We start from the raw sequence: 26,424 nt of genomic DNA, 5'->3' as shown, positions 1-26,424 counted from the left end.
AAGCAGCTGTCACCCGTGACGTCTGCGACGGACGCACGGCATCCGGCTGGGGGGACGCGAGAACGGTGTCGCTCGTCGTATGACGCGAAATAACCACGACTTTAAGGCTCGGGAGACGGAAAGGACTGAAGGACGCAGTCTCTGACCCTGTATTTTGGGGATTGATCCGAGTAAGTGACAGGTGGCGTTTAGGGCGCTCAGATTGGGTGAAGTCTAAATTCCTCTCAGTCCTTTTTCATGCCGTCTATTGTATCATCTGTCTCCTTCCTACCCCGCCCCCTCCCATCAGTTCGCTTGGCCTCGTACCCCGTGCGCACGCGCAGAAGTCCTGTGGCGGCCCACGTAGTTCCCGTTTTGGAGCTATGGGGGCGCGCAGTGACTGGCGTTGGGAGAGTTGGGGCACGCCCCACATTTGGCGGCGTCTCTGCGGAAGTATGGATGGCGAGGGGAGCAATAGGGAACGTGACTTATTTGCGGATGCTGGAGTTGACTTTTGGCTGCCAAAGGATAGCAAATATGAGGACTTGGGGGTGTGTGACTTCTTTTCGAAATCTCGAGTCCCTGTCTTCAGAGAGGTGAAGAAAAGAGCTAACAAGTAATAAGTGACAGAGTGTACTGAATCCTTTGGTAGAATTACATAGGGAAAACAAATGAGGAGGAGATGAGGAAAGACGTAGTGGGCCACAAGAGAATGACGGCATTTAAACAGCTTTGGAAATTGAACAGGGATTTGGAAAACACCTTAGGCTGGAAGACTCATTCAAGGCAAAGACACAGGCCACTAGAGTGTTTTTGTTACCACTGAATCAGTTTTGACTAGAACAGTGATTCTTGACCCTTTTTGGCCCACGCGTTGTTTTGAAAACCAGAAAAAAAGTTATTGATGAGCTTCCCAGGAAAATGTGTCTTTGAAAAAACTTTTTGTGTAGAATTTCATAAGGAAAAAAAAAATTGGCTGATTTTTTTTGGCAAAAAGAAAAAAGCCTATCTACTTAACTGGTCCAAATACTATGCCTTTCATTGTCATTGAGTTATTTTACAACTGTGTAACTTGTAGAGAACCATAAAAATGGAAATTGGGTTTAGTCAAGGATATCACTAGTAATTGCCTCGGCTTGTATATGTTAACATTCATTTTAATGTACCTGTATGGGTGTTTGGTTTTTTGTTTTGGTTAGGTTTTGGGTTTTTTTTTTTGGGGGGGGGGGTCCTAAGCAATAAAGACTCTTGTTTCCTCTCATATTTTCCATTAGTGTATTATAATTATACATATTGGAGAATTCATTGTTAGCGTATTTATACATGCACACCACATAGCAGTTTAATTTGATCTTTATTGTTTCCCAGTATATCTCCATTTCCTCCCCTTCTCCCTCCTCTGGTTCCTGTCCTCTACTCTATTGGTCTTCAGTATTCATGAGAACACACACACACCCACACTTTTCCTTTTTCCACTCTAACTTCCACAAAGGAGAGGAAATATGACCCTTGACCTTCTGAGTTTGACTAGTTTCACTTAACATAATGTTTTCAACTTCCATCCATTTTCTTCAAATGACATAATTTCATAATTATTTATGTCTAAATAAAACTCCATTGTGTATATATACCATAGTTTCTTTATCCATTCATCCATTGATGAACACCTCTAGGCTGGTTCCATAGTTTGGCTATTGTGAATTGTCCTGCTATAAACATGAGTGTGCATGCATCACTATAATATGCTGACTCTAATTCTTTTGGATAAATATCCATGAATGGTATAACTGGGTATATGGGTTCCATTTCTAGACTTCTGAGGAATCACCATACTAATTTCCACAGTAGTTGTCTAATTTACATTCCACCAACGGTTTAAAGTATTTTTCACCACCTCTGTCCAGCATTATTATTGTTTGTATTCTTTTTTTTTTTTTTTAGTTGATAGACCTTTATTTTATTCATTTATTCATATGTGGTGCTGAGAATCGAACCCAGTGCCTCACACATGTCAGGCAAGGCTCTACTGCTGAGCCACAGCCACAGCCCTATTGTTTGTATTTTTAATGGCTGCCATTCTGACTGAAGTATGATGAAATATCAGGGTAGTTTTTTATTTGCATTTCCCAATTTGTTAAAATTGGTAAACATTTTGTTTTGCATATTTCTGGACCATTTATATTTCTTTAATTTTTATATAATTTTTTTTTAGTTGTAGTTGGACACAATATCCTTATTTTAGACGGTGGTTGCTTAGTTTTTTGAGTTCTTTATATATTCTGAATATGAATCCCCAGTCAGAAAAGTAGCTAGCAAAGATTTTCTCCCATTCAGTAATTCTTTCTTCACATTCCTAATTGCTTTTTTAATTCTTCATTGAGTTGCTATGCAGCATGTAAGTTTCCCTCATTAACTAAATAAAAGCTCTACCAGGTATTCATGTTATATTTGTACAAGCATCATGATTTACCCTTTCTTTAAAATTTATTATTTAGCAATTTCATGGATTCATAAGAACTCTTGAAACACACCTAAAGTTCCACAGAATTAAGGTTAAGAATCTATAGATCAGAAAATACCATGTATAATGGCAAATTTCAGGTTTTATTAAAAAGTAGGCAATGTGAGACTCAAATATAACAGGACACATTAACATTGCCATCTTTAAAAAGCCAAGTTTCTTAACCTTTCAGCCTCTATTAAAAGAGGGTGGAAGAAACTACCTGGTAGGATTGTATGTATTTAGAACAATGTATTTAAAGTAACTGACATTGTTACACAATAACTTATAATCTTTGTTCAAAGCTCATGTTTAAAAGCCAGTTAGACTACTGGTTTACTTATGTTTTTTAAATACAAATTATGTTACTGAGAAGTAATAAGGAATTTCTGAAGTTGCAAGTTTGTTTGTTTTGGTTTGGTTTTGGTACCAGGGATTAAACTCAGGGGCTTGAAATCTCTGAGCCACATCCCCAACCCTATTTTGTCTTTCATTTAGAGACAGGGTCTCACTGAGTTGCTTAGCACCTCTCCATCACTCAGGCTGGCTTTGAACTCTCCATCCTTCTATCACAGCCTCTGGAGCTGCTGGGATTACAGGCGTGTGCTATTGCGCCAGACTGAAGTGGCAAATTTTGACATCAGCATCACAGAACCCTATCCATGTTTTGGGCAAGTTGCACATAGTTTTCTATGAAGAATGGATGATTTCCAGTCATTTATAAATTGTTGCCATATTCTAGTGACAATAGTTGTGGAAAACACTGGAAATGAGAGCTCTTTCAAAGATTAAGTTGAATGTGATAGATTGGTAAATAATGTGGTTATATGTTATTGAGTGTTTTTTATAGCAGCAATTTGATGTTCTTTATGAAATTTTGACTAATCCTTACAACTTTGTTTATGTATGATTTTTTTCTTTAATCATCTTACTTTGCTTTCTGTTTAATCCATAGCTTCCCTAAATGAAAGGTATATTTCATCATCTGAATCCTTGGAAGAATGAAGGAGGGTCTCTGGACTATGATACAAGAAATATGGTTTCTGGGAGAATTGTGACTTTCTGTGCTTTTGTAGTTCTATCCACTATTCCTTAGATGGTAGGCTTCCATCAGGAAAGGAAATGGAGAGTAGGCAGCTAGCCCTTTGTAATGTGGAACTTCCCTCAATGATAAGCATAGCCTTTTGTATTATATTTATATCCTAGCACCTTACAAAAGAATTTGAAATACTTCACTTTACAGGTAATTTTGGTGTTTTTTTGTTTTGTTTTGTTTGGAACTGGCAGTCGAACCCAGGCTTTGTGAATGCAAGGCAGACGCTTTGCCACTGAGCTACATCCCAGCCTGATACTTTTAAGTATATTTATTTATTCAACAAATACTTAGGTAGTGATCAAGGTAAAGTCCCGACCCTTATAATGTCTACATTCTAGTAGGGTAGATAGACAATAAAATTATAATTCCAGGTAACATAAGAGAATATATAGAAAATAGTGACTGGTGGGTTGATAGCTTTCAGATTGAAGGGGAGTTCATTTTTTTCTTCCACATTTGTTTTTAAATTTTTATTTATATGTGGTGCTGAGAATCAAACTTAGTTCTCACACATGCTAGGCAAGTGCTCTACCACTGAACCACAGCCCCAGCCCCTCTTCCACATTTTTTATTGGTGCATTATACTTGTATATAATGATGGGATTTGTTACATATTCATACATGCAAAAAGTACATAATATAACATATAATTTGGCCAGTATCAGTCCCCAGGATGTCCCCCCTCCCTCCCTACCTTCCTATTCTTGGTCCCTTTCCTCTACTGCTCTCCCTTTGATTTTCATGAGATGCCTACTCTTCCCAGTACTTTTCTTGTCCTTTTTCCTCTCCACCTTCTACATATAAGAGCTCAACCTTTTATTTCACTTAACATAATAGTCAGTAGTCCCATCCATTGTCCTGCAAAATTACATAATTTCATTTTTCTTTATGGCTGAATAAAACTCCATTGTGTTTTTATACCACATTTTCTGCCTGTTCCATAGTTTTACTACTGTGAATTGTGCTCTGATAGGGAATTTTTAGATTGGATAAAAGAAAGTCTTGGGACTGGAATTGTAGCCCAGTGGTAGATCTCTTTTGCCTTCCATGCATGAGGCACTGGGTTCGAATCTCAGCACTACATAAAAATAAACAGGTAAGGATATTTTGTCCATCTACAACTAAAAAATATTGAAAAAAAAAGAAAAGAAAGTCTAAGATAGTGACATTCACAGACATCTGAGTAAAAAAGGAAGTAATCCATACAGATGTGTCAGGGAAGGTAGAGAGCAGAAAGAGGAAAGCCCTTGAAGTAGGAATGGCCATAGCATGTTTAAGACACCTAGAAATAGTGTTATAATCAGAGTGATCCTTCTGAAAGGAATTGTAGAAGTTAGAGATCCTTGGGTGGGATCACATAGGGCCTTGTAAACAGTAGGGTTTTTAAATTTTGAATGTAACAAGCAAATCTTTGGAGAAGTTTGTACAAAGAATTGCCTGATTCAGTCGTGCATGCCTGTAATCCCAGCTGTTTGGGAGGCTGAGGGAGGAATATCAAGAGTTCAAAGCCAGCCTCGGCACTAGTGAGATGCTAAGCAATTCAGTGAGACCCTGTCTGTAAATAAAATACAAAATAAGGCTGGGGATATGGCTCAGTGGTTGAGTACCCCTGAGTTCAATCCCCTGTACCCTCCCCTCCCAAAAAAATTGCCTGATCTGATTTGCATTCTTAAATTACTATTCTATCTGGAAAATTAGTTATAAGGAAAGAAGAGTAGAAGCAACTTTAAACCAGTTAAGAGGATCTTGCAGTTCAGACAAGACATGATAGTAGCTTGGACCAGGTGGTTATGAAGAAGGAAATGAGAAGAATTCACATTCAGGATATATTTTAAAGGTAGAGCTAATGGAAGTGCTGATGAATTGACTGTAGAGTATGAGGAAGAGCAGAATTAAGGATCACTGTCATGTTTTTGCCCACAACAATTTTATATGGTGTTTCTGAGATGGGGACAACTAGGACAAAAAGTGTTTGTGTAAAATTCAAGAATTCTTTTTGTCTCATTAAATTTGAGATATTCTCTGGGTAAGCAATTGGAAGTCATAAGTGGATAGTGTAATATTGGAACATGGAGCTGATAAAAGAATATATAACTTGTGAAACAAACCCCCAAAACTTAAAGCCTCAAAGAATGAATGAGTAGATAAGAAAGGAGCACAAGACTGTCCAGTCATAGGCAGCATGTATAGGTATAACACAGTCAGAGGGTCTAGTAAAAGAAAACTTTCTTGGAAGACACGTGAATAAAGTATTTTCAAAGCAGGAGTTTCTAGCTCCAAATCCTGCTGAGAAATCAAATAGACAGTGGAATTCACTGATAACCTTACAGTTTCACCAGCATGGTAGGAAGGAAAGCCTGACAAGAGGGATTGAAGTGAGAGTATGAGATGAGCATGTGGTTATGCAATGCTAAATGACATTTCTTATTTTTTAATTATTAATTTGTACGTACAGCTGCATTTTATGTTTTAAGCTAGCATAAACTAAATGTTTCATTACTTTTATCTTTTTAAAATTGATATATGGCTGATCAGCTGAAGTCTACTCTGAAAAATGCCAAAATTCTCTTCTGTTGCCAATGGTAAGAATGTATGTTTAGTTAGAGATTTGAGGTTAAATGCATGAAGAACTTTGCATCCCCTTACTGAATATCAATTTAAAACACATTAATCATTTCTGTTACTATCTGCAGCATCACTGTACCTGATTCTAGTAGGCACTCAGACTCAGGAGACACAAATAGGCTTTAATCTAATACTATATTTACTTAGCTTTAAAGAAGGATACATAGCAAAAGATAGAGAAGGTACAACAGCTTCATCTCATGCAGAGGCTCAGACCTAGCATTTACCTGAACACAGCAGTTACTCAAAACTACTGTTTTTGTTTTTGTTTTTTAAATATTTTCTTAGAATTTCTTTTTTTTTTTTTTTTTAATTCTAATCCATTATAGATGACAGAATGTTCTTTGACTCATTGTACACAAATGGACCACAATTTTTCATTTCTGGGGGTATGGAGATAGGAAATATGGTGGAATGAGATGGACATCATTGCCCTAGGTATATGTGTGATAGCACAAATGGTGTGACCCTACTTTGTATAAAACTACTGTATTTTTTTGCCCCTCCCCAACAAGTATGCCTGACTTCCCTAGGTAAGGGTTAAGGTATATGTAGGCCACCTTCACAGGTAAAAAGCTTTAGCTCATTTTGCCCATGTTGCCTAACAATCTTTTATGGCATTCTGTTCACCTAGGCCCAAGGCCTGCATGCTTATATTATACATTCTCCAACCCAGGTATAACAGAACAGACATTTACAACTAATCCCATTTGTTTTCACTCTTCTATTTTCTAATATGAGACTGAGGTTATTTTCAGGCAGGCCTGCATCATCCCAGGCTTGATTTTTAATCTTTTATAATGCACTCTTTTTTTTTTTTTTTTTTTTTTGATGTACCTCTGGTGATTCAATTCATTCAACAGATTTTATATACAATTTGTTCAACAAATTTTTGAGTGACTAAATAGCCAGGGATGGGGATGACTCCATAAACAAAACAGTCACAGCTGGGGATTTACCTCAGCGGTAGAACACTTGCCTAGCACAGTCAAGGCCCTGGGTTTCATTACCAGCCCCTAAAAATCTGAGCAACGGAGGTTGAGGGGGGGAGAAATCTCTTATTTCATTAATCCTACATTCTAGAAGGATATAAAAATAAAAAGCAGGGCCTGTAATCCCAGTGACTCAGTAGAGGACACTGGGGCAGTAGAACAGCAAGTTCAGGGCAGCCTGGGCAATTTAACAAGACTCTGTCTTTATTTAAAGAAGAGCTTGGGATATAGCTTGATGATAGAGTGCCCCCAGGGTGCAATCCTTAGTAATACAAGAAAAAAGGTAGGATAAAGAAAAATTAAGCCAGGCAGGGTGGCATACACCTGTAAGCCCAGTGGCTCAGGAGGCTAAGGCAGCAATGTAGTGAGGCCCTAAGCAAATTAGCAAGACCCTGTCTCTAAATAAAATACAAAAGAAGGGTGCTGGGGAATGCAGCTCAGTGATTAAGCTCCCCTGGGTTCAATTCCTGGTACAAAAAAGAAAAAAATCACCTGTTAGAAAATATCTGTCCATTTTTAAATATGATTGCCAGAGGAGACATCACAGAGGTGACATTTGAATAAAGATAGGGAGATAAGAGAGCTCGCTATCTTATTTCAGGAGATATGTTTCAGAGAAAACAGCAAGTTCAATAGACCCTTTTACTGTGTAAGCAAAACCCAGATTGAAGCTGGGTACAGTGTAGCACCCCTGTAACCCTAGCTACTGAGGCTAAAATCAGGAAGTTCAAAGCCAGCCTCAGCAGTTAGAGAGGCTCTAAGCAAGTTAGTCAGAACCTGTGTCTAAACCAGTAATTGGTAAAAAGTCAAGAATCAAATTTATATTTGGAGTTACTTGTCAATCTTGCACTTGCATCCATTGATAGCCCCTTTTAGTGAATAGCGCCTGGCATGCATGCGGCCTGGGTTAGCAACACATACAAAAACAAAGATGTGTCCGCTGAAAACTAATAAAATTCTGTGTTGATGGTTCTGCCTTTGCTTTTATACATTTTGTTTTGTGTAACTCAGATATGGAAACTGACAGTGGAAATCAAAAGATAATGGAAGAAAGCTCTGAGAAAAAAAAAGATGTAGAGAAAAAGAAACGGTCTCGGGTTAAACAAGTGCTTGCAGATATTGCTAAGCAAGTGGACTTCTGGTTTGGGGATGCAAATCTTCACAAGGATAGATTTCTTCGAGAGCAAATAGAAAAATCTAGAGATGGATGTAAGTAATGTTATGTTTCTATCACCCAGGTCACATACCATGTGACACACCATTCCCAAATGTCCATTGTGAAAGGAAATGTTTTTTATTCTACTTTTTCTGTCTAGATGTTGATATATCACTTCTGGTGTCTTTTAACAAAATGAAAAAGTTGACTACAGATGGGAAGTTAATTGCCAGAGCACTGAAGAGTTCCGCTGTTGTTGAGGTAAAAATTAAATTTATTGAATTTTTATTATGAATTCCCATAGCAATTTTTATTAAATTATGTATTACTTTAAAAGCTGGACTTAGAAGGCACCAGAATCAGGAGAAAAAAACCTCTGGGTGAACGACCAAAGGATGAGGATGAGCGCACTGTGTATGTGGTAAGACTTTTATTACACAGGACTTTTTAATTTTATTTTATTTAACTTTGAATTATTTATTAACATGAATAAGGTATAGAATTTGAAAGCCTTTTTATTCATCACAGGAGTTACTTCCTAAAAATGTTAATCACAGCTGGATTGAAAGAGTATTTGGGAAATGTGGCAATGTGGTTTATATAAGTATACCACATTATAAATCTACTGGAGATCCAAAGGGATTTGCCTTTGTGGAATTTGAAACAAAAGAGCAAGCAGCAAAAGCTATTGAGGTAGGTAGGTCCAAACCCTAAGAGAGAAAATAAACAATTTTAATGTTGTTGCAAAATTACATTTACAATTATTTTATTAATTTTTAAATTTCAGTTTCTTAACAACCCCCCAGAAGAAGCACCAAGAAAACCAGGCATATTTCCCAAGACAGTGAAAAATAAGCCTATTCCAGGTTTAAGAGTAGCTGGTGAGTATTTAAATTAAAGTTCATTAAAAGTATAATGTTACATGTTACATTACTTTTACACTTTACTTTAAAATAATTTACAGAAGAAAAGAAAAAGAAAAAGAAGAAGAAGGGCCGAATTAAGAAGGAAGACAATGTGCAAGCAAAAGAGTTAAATATGGACACAAGCAATGAGAGCATCTCTAAAATAAAAAGGTCAAGGACAACATCCGAGGGCTCTGAAACAGAAACACCTGAACCTCAAAAGCAGCCCACAAAGAAAAAAAAGAAAAGGGAAAGAGAAGTATCCAGCTTACCTGAAAGCAAAACAGGGAAGAGGAAAAGAAGCAGTTCTGGAGATGCAGAGTGCTTAGCTCCCAAGTCTAAAGTGAAGAAAATGGCTCAAAAAGACATTATAAAAGAAGCTTCTGAAGTTTCAAAAGAAAACAGAGGTATTAAGTTTACAATCAGATATGCTGAAATCTGTTTGCCTTTACATTCAATGGAAACCTGTTTCAAATGCATTGCAGTTACAAATCCCTTTACATTTCTCTAGACTTAGAATGCTCTACAGAAGAGGAAAAGGATGGTGGAGACATAAAAGATGGTTCCCTAAAAACAAAGAGAAAGCATAAGAAAAAACATAAAGAGAGACATAAAATGGGAGAAGAAGTTATACCACTGAGAGTACTATCCAAGTAAGTAAATAATAGTAATTTTCCTATTGTGAACAGACCGACACTCCATCACCATTGCTAAAGTGCAATTCCAGTTTATATTCAACAGAATTGCATATTAGCAACAGTGATGGCCTGTAGTCCCATACCTAATTCAAGCTGGTTTCTTGTATGTGCAGATTATGTAGGAACCACCACACTCAAACATGGAAGCACTTATTTTATCATGTCACAGCAAGTGCCTCCATGTTAAAGTAAAGGTGACCCCTGAACAGATGTAAATATACTTTAAATGACAGTTTGAGTACTCCATCTTAAGTTACTGAATTGTAAAAGGAAGACTTACCATCACCAAAACATGGAAGCACTTACTTCCCCAATTTCAAAGCAAGTACATCCACGTTTAAGTGGTGGGGAGCCCAGACTTAACACTATTAACCTGTAGCAAAAGTAAAAATGAATAGTAGTCTTCTAAAATGCAAAATATTAGTAGTCGTGCCGTTCTGGAGACACCTCCACTGAAACATGGAAGCACTTACTTTGTTTCACACAGCAGGTACCCCCATGTTAAAGCAAAGAGGACCCCTGCAAAATCTTAAGGCTAAAAAGTCCCATTCTGGTGCAGTAAGTTGAATTCACTTCTACTGAAACATGGAAGCACTTACTCTTTTAAAAAAGCACAGAAAGCACCTCCATGTTAAAGTTGAAGGGAGTCCATTCATACAAAGACTTCTCTTAGTACCAAAAAATTAAAAGCTGAAGGAAAAAAAAAAACAATTTAGAGCGGTTTCTTTTTTTCTTTTTTTTTACCTTACATTCCGGCACCAGTTTCCAAGGAGTTCTGTCCTCATCTTCTGGAGTAGTAAAGGGAAGGACTTTGGCACTTCTATTTATACTGTTCTTACCTCCTGAATTCCTTTTGCTTTTTTATCTCAGAGAATCATTACAAGAGCCTTTTGTTATTTTAATGTGTCAGCTCTCAGGGAAAGTATGATCCTGGGAGGGTCTGGATACTTTTTTTTTTTTTTTTTGAAGTATACAGATGTCAATGTTAACAGTTAAAACCATTACCACAAGATATCCTCCTCTTGGGGGGAAAAAAAATCTCCTATCTGCTTGTTTGATGGCACAGATTAGGGTAACAATTGAGTACTCCCACAGAGCCAGGAGATGCATTGTGTTTTTATCTGGAGGAGCTCTCGCAGTTTGAAGAAACATCTCCATGTTAAAATGTATGTAAATAAATTGCTTCCATGGGGTGTTTTTTTCTTCTCAGAAATTCCTCTTGGTTCAAGTAAGTACTAGAAGAATGTTATCTCCCAAATTGGAAGAAGTTGAACAACCTTTAAATTTTAATCTCTCACTTTTCCCCAAAAATAACTGATCTAGTAAATGTTACTAATTAGTGAATTAACTCTAAAATCTGACACTCGTAAAATGTTAAAAATAGTAATCTAATTTGGAAACTTAAATCTTCTGAATGCTGGGGCAAGAAGAACTCACTTTGATTTACTAGGTAGATTTAGGAACTAAGAAATAATTTGCCTCTAAAGCATGTAGACAAAGAGAAAAGCTGGGAGGAGTGTATTCAGGACTCATTGTGAATGTACTTGTTTACGTTAATTTATGTTTAAGTAAAAAAGTCAACTGTTGTCCCTTTTCCTACTTCACTTTTTTGCCTTACAGGAGCGAATGGATGGATTTAAAAAAAGAGTATTTGGCATTACAAAAAGCCAGCATGGCTTCTTTAAAAAAAACTATATCCCAAATAAAATCAGAATCAGGAATGGAGACAGACAGAGGAGTTCCTAATAACTCTGAAATGAGAAATGAAAAAGGTAAAAATCACTATGATACCAGAAAAGTATATGAGTTATATTTGATTTTGGCGGTTTATTTTAACAAATATTTGAGGAGCTGGGAATATAGTTAAGATAGATAAATTTTCACATTTAAATATATTTAAAATATTCTTATGTAATATCTGTGATTATTTATTATAATTCTTTTGTTCATTCATGGGAAAACATGTTTAAGGTTTTTACAAATGCTCTTCTAACATTAACAATTTGCATTGATAGTAACTATGTAAGCATTCTACATTTTATTTCCTGGTTATCTGAAATAAGCAGTATGATACAATATAGCCTCCACAATTATTAGATTCATTACTCCTTTTAAAATTAAGTGAATTGTAAATTGATTGTCAGCCAAAGAAATCTTGTTCTAAGAGTGATCCTAAGTGTTAAATTGTTAAGTGTGAGAATGTTTTCCTTTTCAAATCAACAGCTCACAGTCAAGAGAATCACCCTCAGGAGAAGGTTAATTCTCCAGGACCACAGTTTGTGAGTGGAGTGATTGTGAAGATCATTAGCACAGAACCTCTACCTGGCAGGAAACAAGTTCGGGTAATAACTTTTAAGCCCTTAAAATATTATTTGTTCCTTTCTCTTTTTTTTTTAACTTCCCTATATGAACATGTTTTTTAATATAGAAGACAAAACAAATCAAATTACCTTATCTGAAGAATTTTGTTCTATGCTAACTGGTCTTTAGATTTTGCTTCAAGTTATACTTAAGACCAAAATTCTTCACTGACTCAGATTTGCAGTGATCACAGTTTGAACATCCTTCCTTTACAGGAAAATTACAATTTGTGTTTAATTTTATTTGTGTTGCTAATGGCTGAGTGCTCTATAGTTGAAAGGAAATATATTAAAGTGCTTCCCTAAGTTTTTTTCTGTTTTGTTTCTGTGAATACGTGATGTAGACAAATACTTAGTACTTGATACCATATTGTTTGTTTTTGAAGAATTAACTAACATTAGAGTGTGTCTAAATTTTTCTTAAAATTATAGTCATCTGATTGTCTGGTTCTGAAGCAAGACAAAGATTTTCTGAATTTGTGAATTTGCACTCTTAGCTTTCAATAGATATCTAAATTGTTTTGTTGCCTCTAAAAATAAAGCCAAAATAGATATGGAATAATATTTTAAAATACTTAAATAATATTTAAAATATTTTTTTCACTTTCCATGGATTTAATTTATTTTTCTCTTGATAAATCATTCTTGGAAATATGAAACTTAATTTTTGAAGAAATTAAAGATATTTTCAATCTGTGTTAATTACTTTTAAACAATTCTAGAAAAGTATAACCTGTTTTTGAAGAGCTACAAAATGGACTTGGGCAAATCAATCCCATCATTGTATGTAATTTACAGTATCAATTGCTATGCATACTGGTGTATAATCTGTTTTTCCTTCATATAATTTATTATTTTTTATACCAGCAAAGATAGCAAAACTTCTTATTAATGAATGCCTATTCCTCCATATAGGAGTACCTTATTTACTCTTACCCTGTTATTCATTTCAGTGAGAAGCTTTATTTTAAACTGTAAACAGTATTCTGTGATGCACCAAATATTTTTGAAATTCTGACAATGATAATCAGTACAATGAGGTGTTTTATTTGGGTTTTTCATATACCCATGCCAGTCAGGTTTTTTTTTAACTTGATAACCAGTAAGGATATAAAAGCACTCCTTATCTAAAACTGTATCTTTAAAATTCTGTAGCCCGCACTGATATCAATTTAGTTTCTCTTTCCAATGTTGCTGAAGAATTTGGCCAATCCAAAAGGCTATATTACCACCTTATATTTAAGCAGTAGTAGCAATATAGAATTTAGAAGGATAGGCAAAAAAAAAAATCATGGGAATATAAGTGAATGCTTAGCATGTACAAGTGTTTACATTCAATCCTCAGCACCAAAAATAATTTTTTTAATTAAGAAGCTTTTAGTATCAATGGTAATTAAAACAATTGCACATTCTTTATTTGCAATCAAAATCATAAGACAACCTCATTAATAAAGGTAGGAGTTACTTACATTTTGCTGAAGGAAAAACTGGTAAGATGGTAGTTACTGCACTATGACTTGCCCATGTGATTATCAGGCTAATTTGTCATTATAAGGGTTTTAAATTCTAAGGGTTCCAAATCAGGAGGTTAACCTGACATTATAATGGATACTTAGTAAATGTCTTTTGAATTGTACTAATTTAACCAGTCTAGAAAATCAAGTATAAAAGTGAATACATTCAAATTATAGCAACTAAATTGTTTTTCTTGCTTTATGTCTAAATTTAGTACCAGTCACTAGATAAAGAAATGGAAAGAATTTGCATGTATATTTGTCTACAGTTATCTCTTTTTTGTTTTAATTGATTAAGCAAATATTTACAGTCCTCAGCTTCTAGAGATTCAGGGGTTTTTACTACCTATTCTTTAGTATGTTAATAAATTATTTTTTGTTCTACAATGAAATAACTTCCAAATAAACTCAATTCTTTCCATAATTTAAGTATCTAAAAATTCACCATTTAAAACTAGTATTAAGTTATTTGTGGGCTGGGGCCGTAACTCAGTGATAGATTCCTTGCCTAGTATGCATGAGGCACTATGTTGATCCTCAGTGCCACATAAAAATAAATAAGTAAAGTAAAGGCATTCTGTTCGTCCACAACTAAAAAAATTTTTTTTAAAGTAAATGGAAGCAATATAAATGTTTTCCAGTTGCAAATCTCTATTTATTTCTTCAGCTTTAGGTAAGGAAGTTGATGAATTAAGAATTAGTGTAACATTCCTGCATAAATGCATTTAGGCACTCCCTACTGCCTACTGTGAAAAAAACTTGTTTAAGAATGCAGGAATCTTGTTAATTTGCCCTCACAGCAGGCATTATAGGTAAAACTTTTCCCTTGCTGTTGACCACAACCTGTTTAGATGAGGTTATTTAGATATTTTTTTCAAAAACTGCGAGCTTGTGAGCTGTGTTCCAGTACTACTACTCAAGAACTCGCAAGAATTTGTAGGTTCAATAAAACTTTTTTCATGAATGTTATAAAAAGTTGAACAATTGTTACATATATTTTAAGTCATGAATGATGGTGTACAGGTGAGTGAAAATAAACTTCCACCAAATACTGTTTTTCTTTCCTTTTAATTTTATTTCTCATTTCTTATAATAATTGCTCCCAGACTGTTTGGTGGGGGTTGGGGGGCACCTTTGTACATTCCATTCCACAAATATATATCACTGAATATAAAATGATAAGAAAAGTAATGTATTTTTAATAACATCTTTGTTTTAGAAGAAATGTTTGACATGGGATACTTAGTCTCTGTAATGGTATTTTCATATAATATATTTGATAACCATTTGAATACTTTTCAGATTTATTTTGAAACATCTTAAATTACTGATTTTAAATTCCAATGCAGGATACTTTGGCCGCAATCTCAGAAGTTGTTTATGTTGATTTGTTAGAAGGAGATACAGAATGCCATGTCAGATTTAAAACTCCTGAGGATGCTCAAGCAGTTATGAATGCATATACTGAAATTAAAAAAAAGCACTGCTGGAAACTCGAGGTCCTTTCTGGTAAAACTTAATAATTTTTAACAATAATTATTATGGGTAATTCTTTTATATTTTTCTAGTTTTTCTAATAGAACTAGTATTTTTTTTTCCAACTACTTTAGTTCTGTTGATTTGGATTTTGTTTTTTTATATGTCCTTATATTCAATGCTCAATTATTGTTTTGTTTTTAAGGTGATCACGAACAGAGGTATTGGCAGAAGATTTTGGTAGATAGACAGGCCAAACTTAACCAGCCTCGGGAAAAGAAAAGAGGCACTGAGAAGGTAATCAGTTCATTTTTATGTCTTAATGTGCTAAACTTTTTTTGGAGGTTGAATATCTTCTTTAAGTCACTAATAGATGACCATAAAATAACTTTTGCTTTGCTATTAAATAACAAAGGTTTTTTCCAGTGTTGTGTTTTTTAGAGCAGTAGGGAAATGCTCATTTCTCTTTTTTTGAAACATAGGAAATTGGAATTAGAATTGGTTCGTCTACAAGGGTACATAACTTCGGAGCTTTTTTTGTTTTGTTTTGTTTTTTGAAATCTTGATTTGGGCTGCTGTGTTTGTATTCTGGTGGTAAATTATTATAGAAAGATTGTCTTGATGGTAGAAACCACAATTTATTTAGAGTGTAACTTATAAAGACACTTGATTCACAGATAAGATTGAGAGATGTCATACAATATGTTCTCTAGCAGTGATAAGTTTTATTTCTTTTCCTCTAGTATCAATCTGTGAAGCTTATACTTTCAAAACAAATAATAATAAAAATTTTAGGAAAACCTAAAAAGATGTACATCTTCTTAGTTTGATGAACACTTAGAAAATTATACTTCACGTATTCTCAGCTTGCTAATTTGGGGTTATATTTATACATATTATTTATTTATACTTAAAAATTGAGTGTTTTTCACCAGCCTTTCCATTGCCTGACATTTCTTGGAATTTATGATGATTTACGGGGAGGTTGCCTACTGGTCTTCCTTTGTTTACTTGAATGTTGGCCTGCCTTATTGAGATGGGGAGGACTTCCCCTTCCTCCCTTCCTAAAGACTCTTTCAGGTGTTAATTTCAGAGCCCATTTGTGATTGTTTAAATGTTAAAATTATTATTCTGGAGCTCAAACCTGAAATCTGGTTAAGTTTGTTAACTAATACTAATCCTTCTAATTAGTGCAAAAGTTATTTAAATTGTAGATATTTTGAAAACTAGGAAGTAATAATTATTTCTTTTTTTGTTTTAGAAATTTAGAAAGGTTTTTTTCCCTTTGGAAATCTAAGGCAATGTTGCATTCTTGTAACTGGTGGTACAAGCATGAGGCTTACAAATGTATAGTATAGGTGGATAATAATCAGTGCTGTGTAAAGTCAAGTAACTTTACAACAAATGGTGTTCTGTGGGCAGTTCTCTATACACAAATATAACCTTCATCAGAGACCTTAGGAAAGTGGCCAGCAAGTCAGAAGCATTTAGCAGTGTATCTTTCCAAGCAGGAGTAATGAGAATTAAGTGCTTAGAAAAAATTAGGTGAATGTCAGTGATTCTGCCAGAAGTATGACATAAATAACTTACTAACAAGACAGCCAGGTTTTCCCATATAGTATTTAGTCCATCCTTAAGTGATTGGAGGAAAAAAAAAAACTAATAAAAAATTCTGGTTATTCGTTTTTGTGTTATGGTATAGAACCAATACTGGAAACAATCTCCCATACCCTGTTCAGTTTATACAGAATTAAATGGGGAAAAATGAATCTACGTTATTTTCTACATGTAGTTTTATATATATAAATCAGATACTAGTAAATTAATGAGTTCTCACAGAAGATCAGAAAGTTCTCCCCACCAGGGTATCACTTATTTTTTTCTATCTCAAATCTTTTGTTCTATTCTGAGGATTGAACTCAGAGCACTCTCTCATACTATTGCAAGCACTCTACCACTGAAATACATTCCCAGCCTTTTTTTTTTTTTTCCCCCTTTTATTTATTTATTTATTTATTTATTTTTGAAATGGGGTCTTGCTGAGTTGCTGAGCCTGGCCTCAAACTGGTAATCCCTTCCTTGTCCTCCCCAGTAGCTGGAATTACAGTTGCACACCACTACTCCTGGATCTATCTAACCCAGATCTTTGTAACATATAAGGTCACCTTTTGAGCTACATCCTCAATACTTCCATGTTACTTTGAGCACATTGGTAAAAGTACATATGTTTCTGGAGACAAAATGAAACTGCTTTTGTTTCCCTTCAGTTTCAAAACCATTTGAATTCTGTGAAGGGTTGGGTTGCTGAAGATTGAACCCAGAAGCACTCAACCACTGAGCTACTTCCCCAGATTATTTTATTTTGAGACAAGGTATCACTGAGTTGCTGAGGATTTTACTAAATTGCCCAGGCTGGCCTCAAATTGTGATTTTCCTGCCTGAGTCTCCTGAGTTGCTGAGATTACAGTCATAAGCCACAGCACCTGGCTGAATTTTTTGTTTTATCAACATAGTCTTTCTTTACAAATTACTAATGTCTGAAATTCAGCAGGTCAAAGCAGAATTCATAAAATTAGTGAACAGGATCATAAATATTATAGTTTTCTAAACATCTGTGATTTTAACTTACCTCAATTAGAAAGAATCTTAAGCAAATAGTGACTTTGTGAGTGGTAAATGACATCAAACTTTAAACTATTTCAATGGGGGTCTAGGGTTGTGGTTGGGCAGTAGAGCTTTTGCCTAGCATATGTGAGGCACTGGGTTCAATCCTCAGCAACACATAGAAATAAATAAAATAAAGGTATCATGTCCATCTACAGCTAAAAATATTTTTTAAAACAAACTATTTCAGTGAATATCCATTAGGGTCAAATTTTTAAAGAAAAAGATTTTTCATTTACTCCAAAATAAGGTGTTTTAAATTTATACAAACATTTTAATCAGTTTTCTTTTGCTTTGCACATAATTTCACTTGCCCTCTAATTTTTTTTTAATTTATTTATTTATTTTTTTTAGTTGTTACTCTTTCAGACCTTTATTAACAGATGCTTGCTGGGTTTTTTGTTGTTGTTGTTGTTTTGAAAAACAATAATGTTTCAAGTTGTAATGTTATTACAAATTAAAAATGAAGTTCCTGGGCTGAGGTTGTGGCTCAGTGGTAGAATGCTTGCTTGCCTGGCATGTGTGAGGAACTGGGTTCGATTCTTAGCACCACATAGAAATAAATAAAAAATAAATATTCATAAACAACTAAAAAAATTTTTTTTAAAAATGAAGTTCTTAAAAATTTTGACTTTTAAATTATAACCTTTAAAATGTATGTTGAAAAAACAGGCTTCTTTAAAATACAAAAGCCTGGTTTTGTTTTGTCGTTATCAAAAAGAGACATTTTTAGGTAACAATAATAAAAATACTGTATAGATAATGCCAATAGTTCTACTTATTTGGTCAGTGGGCAAAAGGCAAGCTCTAACGGTCTTCAGGTCCAATCTTTTGTTCATTTTTTACTTCGGGAATTTTATTTTCAATTATTGTTGGATGTCTTAAACTGGATGGTAAATAAGCCTGCATTTTACTTGCCTCCTTCTTTTTCTTCTTCTTTTTTTGTGCTGGGGATCAAACCCAGGGCTTCACACGTTAGTCAAGCACTATGGTGCAAGCTACACCCTTGGCCTCCTTTGTTGTCTTTAAAAAATATTCAAGAATATGGGCTGGGGTTGTAGCTCAGTTGTAGAGCCCTTGCCTTGCACATGTGAGGCCTTGGGTTCGAAGTACTACATAAAAATAAAGATGTTGTGTTGTGTCCATCTACAAGTAAAAAAAAAAAAAATTATCCAAGAATGTAACATAACTTATTAATAGAGCATTTAGATACCGAGTTCGTGGCACATGCCTATAATCCTAGCAGCTCCAGAGGCTGAGGCAGGAGTCTAAAGAAAAGGCAAGGCACTAAGCAACTCAGTGAGACCCTGTCTCCAAATAAAATACAATACAAAATATGGCTGGGGATGTAGCTCAGTGTTGGAGTACCCTTGAGTTCAATCTCAGTACCTTGTACCAAGAGTACAACAGTTGAGTTAAATTAAGAGCTATCATTAGGTAATGTCTTAGTAATTATCCAAGTCTAAGGGGATATGAAACAACAAATATAGGTCCTGAAGATTCCTAAAAATTACTAATGTGTGGGTTGGGTATTTTGCTCAGTGGTAGTGGGCTTGCCTACCATGCACAAGGCCCTGAGTTTGGTCCTGGCCCCTGAAAAAAAATTACCAATATGGAGTAGCTGTTCTTCATTAAAAGATTTTAAGCAATGTATAGCTTTTGTGGGGGAAGGTAGTAGTTCAAAGATTTAATATCTATTATACTTAATGAACCATAATCTTAGCAATTTTCTTTCTGATTGATTTAACCTAAGCATAATTATCTAATTTTTCTCCCACTCCTATTTTGTTTAAAAAAAATTTTTTTTTTAAACTTAAGAGTTGTGAAATATCAAATACATTCTGATTTCTGATTTCTTTCTCCATAGTTAATCACCAAAGCTGAAAAGATCAGACTGGCAAAGACTCAACAAGCAAGTAAACACATTAGATTTTCTGAATATGATTGAAAAAATTAAAGTTTACCTCTTAATTTCACTGGATACTTACGTGATTCTGGGAAAATCCATTTTTATTATGGTAGTACTACATAATGAATGTATTTCTAAAATCTGCATTTAATTAAAAAACTTTGTTCCTTAAATTGTGTAAATAAGCTTTTTTTTTCTAGACAGAAATGCACTGTATGCCACAATTTATCATTAAATGCTTTATTTGTTGAAATTACGTAAGTCAACCTCAACTGGTTTCATAAATAAATGTTTTGGACATTATTGTTAATTGCTTTTATTTACAAAACAAATACATTCTTGCAAAAATAAAAATAAAAGTACCTGAATATAAAGTTCAGAAAACTGTAGTATGCTCACTGTACTTACTGTTTTGAACAATTTATTTTTCATTTCAAATACCTTGGATGTCTTTTCATGTTGATGCATGCAAACATGTAGGTATAGTAAGTGAGTGTATTTATTGTTCTTTTCCATTGAACAAAAGGTCATTATGAACTGTTTCTAAAAAAATATTGAGTTTGTTTTTCATAAATATGTGCTTAATTTGATAAACAAAATAAAATATTCCAGGCTTTTCGTTTTGACTAAACAAAGTAAAAGGTACCAGGTGATATGGGGAAACATCTAGGAATCAACCTTAGACAAAACTGAGGTCTGTCATGTTCTTAATCTCAGTCAATTTAGAATTTTCTCATTTTCTCTTGAAGCAGAGTAAAATTGGGGCTGAGGATGTAGGTCAATGGTAGAGTGCTTGCTCACATGCAGAAGATCCCTCCAAGTTTGATCCCCAGCACCAAAAGGTTGAGTCAAAATTCTGGGGGCTTATGTATTATTGCTTTGGGGAAACCCATTGCCCTCAAATCACTGAGAAGGCCACCATTCAAAATGTTCTGAATCAGGAGTTCATTTCAAGTGTGAGTGTATGGTTGATATATATACACACACATACACAATAAATAAAATAAATATCACATGTGCCAGGCACAGTGGTGCACGCCTGTAATCCCAGCACTGGGAAGTTGAGGAAGGGGGATTGTGAGTAATTTATAGAGGCTGCAAGAAACTTATGGAGATCCTAACCACATCCCCACCCATATTTTGTATTTTATTTAGAGACAGGGTCTCACTGAGTTGTTTAAGCATCTTGTTATTTAATGAGGCTGCCTTTAAACTCTCAATCCTCCTGCCTCAGCCTCCCCATCTGCTGGGATTATAGGCATGGGCCACTGTACCTAGCTAGACCAGATCTCTAAATATAAAAGAAAGAGCTAGAATGTGGCTCTGTGGTTAAGGTGCCCCAGAGTTTAATCCCTACTATTTAAAAAAAAAAAAAGTTTCCATTGTTCCTGCATAGTTGGCTTTTTTTTTTTTTTTTAATTGGGGATTGAACCCAGGGGTGCTTTGTGACTGAGCTACATTCTCAGCCCTTTTTTAATTTTATTTTTTATGTTGAGACAGAGTCTCAATAAATTGCTGAGACTGTCCTCAAACCTGGGAATTTCCTGCCTCACCTTCCCAAGCCACTGGGATTACAGATGTACACCATCATACCTGGCTCTTGTGGCACTTTTTTTTTTTTTTTTTTTTTTTTGGTACTGAGAATTGAACTCAGAGGTGCTTCACCAATGAGCTACCTTCTCAGTTCTTTTTGTTTTTTATTTTGGGACAGAGTCTCATTAAGTCTTTCTTTTTGGGGAGAAGGGGATGTAAGAGGGTCTGGGGATTGAATTTAGGAACACTCACCGCTGAGCTACATTACCAGCCCTATTTTGATTTTATTTAGAGTAAGGGTCTTACTGAATTGCTTAGCATCTCGCTGTTGCTGAGGCTGGCTTTAAACTCGAAATCCTCCTGGCCTCAGCCTCCAAGCTGCTGCTATTACAGGGGTGCTCCACTGTGCCTGATTTTGTTAAAATTTCTTAGAGTCTCACTAAGTTGCAGAGGCTGGCCTTGCTATCTCGAGCCTCAGCCATTCCATTTGCTGCCATTACGGGCATGCACTACCATCCCAGGCCCTCATTCCATTTCTGAGCCATGCTCAGGACACAAAAATAACTTGGGACCTTTTGTGATGTGGTGTAATTTCCTGGGCTCATGGTAATTATTGATTCATTTATTTTCACCTGTCATTCAGAGTAGGAATGGTTTTATATAGAACCCAGGAACATATTTAAAGAATGAAGTATGTGCCAGCGTAGTGGTGTACGCCTGTAATCCCAGTGGCTCCAGAGGCTGAAATAGGAGAATCACGAGTTCAAAGCCAGCCTCAGCAATGGTGAGGCACTAGGCAACTAGGTGAGACATTGTCTCTACATAAAATACAAAATAGGGCTGGGGTTGTGGCTCGGTGGTCAAGTGCCCCTGAGTTCAATCCCCAGTACAAAAAAAAGAATGAAGTATGTAAGAGCAAGTGAAAAAGAAATCTTGTTGTGAATATTTTGGTTGCAACAAGTAGAAACCAAAGGCTGAGGGTGTGGCTCCCTGGTAGAGCACTTGCCTTAACAAGTGTGAGGCACTGGGTTTGATTCTCAGCACCGAATATAAATAAAGTCCATTGAGAACTAAAAAAAAAAGAAAAAAAGTAGAAACCAAAACTAGATGAAGCAAAGGAAAATATCCTGAGAATACTAGGGAAGCAGATGAAATATAAGGGAGAATAATATCAATAATAAACCTCTCTATTTCAAACTATTTCACAAAGAGAGCAACCTTTTTTAAAGAGACCAAAGGTTAATTCAGCATCTCCCCACCAATACTTTTATAAATGTAAAGATAAGAAAATAGTTTAGGCGCCCAGGCTGCTGTAGACCTCTCAATAGTAAGAGTTGCTAAAGAGGAAACTCTGAGCAGTTGAGTTATTGCAGTGTTCTCCAAACTCAAACTCAGTTTAAAATTCCTAAATTCCAGTCAGGTGCAATAGCACATGCCTGTAATCTCAGCAACTTGGGAAGCTAAAGCAGAAGGAACGCAAATTCAAAGCCAGCTTCAGCAACCTAGTGAGGCCCTAAATAAGTTAGCAAGACCTGTCTCAAAATAAAAAAGAGTTAGACATATAGCTCAGTGGTTAAGGGCCCCTGCGTTCAATCCCCAGTACCAAAAAAGAAAAAGAGGACAGAATCTGAAGGATCAGGCCTGGGGCCCAGAGCATGATCAATGTGGCAAGAAAAACAGGCAGGGTCTCTGAGTAACCTTAACAGGACTGCAGATTTATGAATAATTTTTTTTTTCTTTTTTGGTGTTGTTGGGGTTCAGGGCCTTATGCATGTGAGGCAAGCACTCTACCAAGTGAGCTATATCCCTAGCCCCTTGAGTAATTTTTTAAAGGAGAGCAAAGGTTAACTCAGGATCTACTCCACTAATACTTTTATACATGTAGAGATAAGAAAAGAGCATATGTTGATCCCCAGTGCAGCAAAAAAAGAAAGAAAGAATGTTAAAGGGGAAAAATAGGTCAGTTTCAGAACAGCATGAAGAATCTCAGCAGCTGAAGAAAGCTGATTTAAAAAAAGGTAGGAAAAGACAATGGGATAGGTTGAAGTATCAATCTATAGACACTATCATGATATCATACAACAGACTCAGGAATTTGCCTCTAGGCCATTGAAGGTCTTAACCCTGGGAACAATATCTTAAAATTTCAGTCTAATAAAACTACCATTAAAATATAACTATTTAAACGAAGAAACAGGTATCAGTAAAGCAAGATTGGAACGCCACTAGAGGTCTGGGTATATAGGTCTGTGGTAGAATACCTGCCTAGGATGTGTAAGGTCCTGGGTTAGATTTCTAGCACCAAAAAAAAAAAAAAAAAAAGCCATTTGGATAATTCAGTCATGAAAAAATAGATTTCTTTTTTTTTTTTTAAAGAGTTAATTTTTAACATTTATTTTTTTAGTTTTTGGCAGACACAACATCTTTGTATGTGGTGCTGAGGATCGAACCCGGGCCGCACACATGCCAGGTGAGTGCGCTACCGCTTGAGCCACATTCCCAGCCCGAAAAAATAGATTTCTAGTAAATATACCAATAGGTAAGAATACCTGGGGCTGGGTTGGGGTTGTAGCTCAGAGGTAGAGTACTTGCCTAGCATGTGTGAGGCACTGGATTCCTCTATCCTCAGCATCACATAAAAATAAAGTAAAGGTATTGTGTCCACCTACAAATAAATAAAGTGGTTAAAAAAAAAAAAGAATTTACCTTAATGAGTTATTCTCTTTTTTTTTTTTTTTAATATTTATTTTTTAGTTCTCGGCGGACACAACATCTTTGTTGGTATGTAGTGCTGAGGATCGAACCCGGGCCGCATGGATGCCAGGCAAGCGCGCTACCGCTTGAGCCACATCCCCAGCCCCAATGAGTTATTCTCACTCCAGGGGTGTATATAGATACAGTATAGCTCACAAACAGTGAATCACTTCCTGTGGTCCCACTATTCTTACCAGAACCCAAAGAAAGAAATAAGGGTTAAAGCTGCACATGGTGGTGTAATGTCTGTAGTTCCAGCTACAAGTTGAGACAGGAGGATTATTTAAACCCAGAAATGGAAACTAGCCTAGGCAACATAGTGAGACCCTGTCTCAAATAAAGGGGGGTAGAGTGTTATATATGTGTGTTCAAATGTTTGTGCATGAGAGATTTTACTTTTATAAAATGTATATTTATGTAAAAATGTTCAGTGAGGCTAGGGATGTTGTTCAGTATAGAGATTACCTAGAATGTGCAAGGCCCTGGGTTAAATCCCCAACACCACAAAAACAAATAAAATTATATATATTATTCCATTGCATGTGAGTTGTATATAAATGTGTGTGTGTGTGTGTGTGTGTATAATATGTTTGTATATTTACAAACATGAGTATCGAAAAACATTGATTTTTATGTACACTATTCACTGTGATACTGTGATATGTTCATTTCCTTTTTGTTGTTGTTTTGTTTTGTTTTTGGTGGGGGAGTAAGGTGAAATTCTAGAGATGGAACTCAGGGCCTTGCACATGATAGGCAAGTGTTCTACCACTGAACTATACCACAACCTCCTACAATATTTTTCTATTTAATTATTTCTATTTAAATATTGATTATAATTCATGTTTTGGGAAAAAATACTGTCTCAAACCAGCATTAAAATATCACTATTTAAAGGAAGAAACATGCAAATAATGGTATTGCCAGGAATAACAGTCACATTCAACAAATCAATAATTTCCAACAAAAGAGAGAAAAGGAAGAAAGTTCCAAAGAAAAGGAAAAGAATGTTGGGAATGCAAGGCCTGAGTCAGAGGAAGAAATAGCAAGCCTTGATGACTGATCAGATCAAATGCTAATGAGTAGAAGCTATTTGTGAGATTTGGGGCTACATGGTAAAAAATGGCAGTTGATTAAAAAGTGGAAGAGGGGCTGGGGATGTGGCTCAAGCGGTGGCGCGCTTGCCTGGCATGCGTGCGGCCCGGGTTCGATCCTCAGCACCACATACAAAGCTGTAGTGTCTGCCGAAAACTAAAAAATAAATGTTAAAATTTAAAAAAAAAATGAACAAAGGCATTGTTCATAAAAAATAAATAAATAAATAAAAATAAATAAATGGAAGGGAAAAAGGAAGAAAAATGGTGGAGGAATGCTGACTTTCAGGAGGTGGGCAGCTGGTGGTTTTGGGGTGTGGTGTAAGCTCTTTGATGGACATAGTTTTGGAAGGGAGTTTTAAATGGAAATATTCTACAGGTTAGCAGACCTATAGGGAATCAATCTGATAATGCTGAGAGCCAAGTACAAAGATGGTTCTCCCCCAAAACCTACACTTTTGAAACAGTTCTCTGGAGAAGGGAGTATAAGATTATATGTGTCATTTATTTATTTGTAACAATTTCATGTATTTAGTTATTTACTTTTTTTTTTAAGAGAGAGGAGAGAGAGAGAGAGAATGTTTTTTAATATTTATTTTTTAGTCATCGGCGGGCACAACATCTTTGTTTGTATGTGGTGCTGAGGATCGAACCTGGGCCACACGCATGCCAGGAGAGCACGCTACCGCTTGAGCCACGTATTTAGTTATTTAAATATGCAAAAGTACAGAGCTTAAACCCAAAAGTATTCTTACTGATCACTCTATATTAAAGTATTTAAGAACTACAGAAAAATGATTGCAGTAACAACTATATTTTCCATTTTGTTACTGAAATAGAACATACATAGAAAACAGTTCATAAAAATTTAGTAGCCATCTGTCAAACTTTACATAAGGAGCATACCTAGGTATGCTCAAATCAAGAAACAGAATATTGTCAGCAATCCCCTTAGGAAACCCTGCTGTCTCCTGCAAGGAAAGACCACCAAAATAGACTAGTTGCATCTCATTTGGGCTTTGCATAAATAGAATTGTACATTTAGATGTTCTTGTATGTCACTGATTTGCCCATTCCTGGATTCCTTCTAAAAGAAAAAAGAAATCATAAAAAAAAAAACCTGATTATTTATATTATGGTACATTAATTCAATGGCATTATCTGCAGTG

The 26,424-nt window shown here is 35.4% G+C and overlaps 1 protein-coding gene across 2 annotated transcripts; it reads left to right on the top strand.

Annotated features, from left to right (window-relative positions):
- Positions 1 to 17: 17 nt before the first annotated feature.
- Larp7 (La ribonucleoprotein 7, transcriptional regulator) lies at positions 18 to 24,702 on the top strand. Of its 2 annotated transcripts, XM_005330107.5 has the most exons (15): positions 51 to 170; positions 6,111 to 6,157; positions 8,204 to 8,401; positions 8,509 to 8,609; positions 8,686 to 8,769; positions 8,877 to 9,041; positions 9,136 to 9,229; positions 9,313 to 9,660; positions 9,765 to 9,906; positions 11,572 to 11,723; positions 12,175 to 12,293; positions 15,175 to 15,334; positions 15,507 to 15,598; positions 19,833 to 23,877; positions 24,162 to 24,702. In XM_005330107.5, the coding sequence occupies exons 2-14, from the start codon at positions 6,130 to 6,132 to the stop codon at positions 19,911 to 19,913; spliced, it is 1,764 nt and encodes a 587-aa protein (XP_005330164.1). In that variant the 5' UTR covers positions 51 to 170; positions 6,111 to 6,129; the 3' UTR covers positions 19,914 to 23,877; positions 24,162 to 24,702. The 2 variants fall into 2 exon arrangements, with proteins under 2 accessions (XP_013216142.1, XP_005330164.1); XM_013360688.4 differs by lacking the exon at positions 6,111 to 6,157 and having other exon boundaries at positions 18 to 170.
- The last annotated feature ends 1,722 nt before the right edge of the window (positions 24,703 to 26,424 follow it).

This window comes from Ictidomys tridecemlineatus, chromosome 9 (assembly GCF_052094955.1).
Source record: "Ictidomys tridecemlineatus isolate mIctTri1 chromosome 9, mIctTri1.hap1, whole genome shotgun sequence".
NCBI classification, from domain to species: domain Eukaryota; kingdom Metazoa; phylum Chordata; class Mammalia; order Rodentia; family Sciuridae; genus Ictidomys; species Ictidomys tridecemlineatus.
Note: the sequence above shows the minus strand (reverse complement) of the source record. Positions and strands in the feature narration are given on the sequence as shown.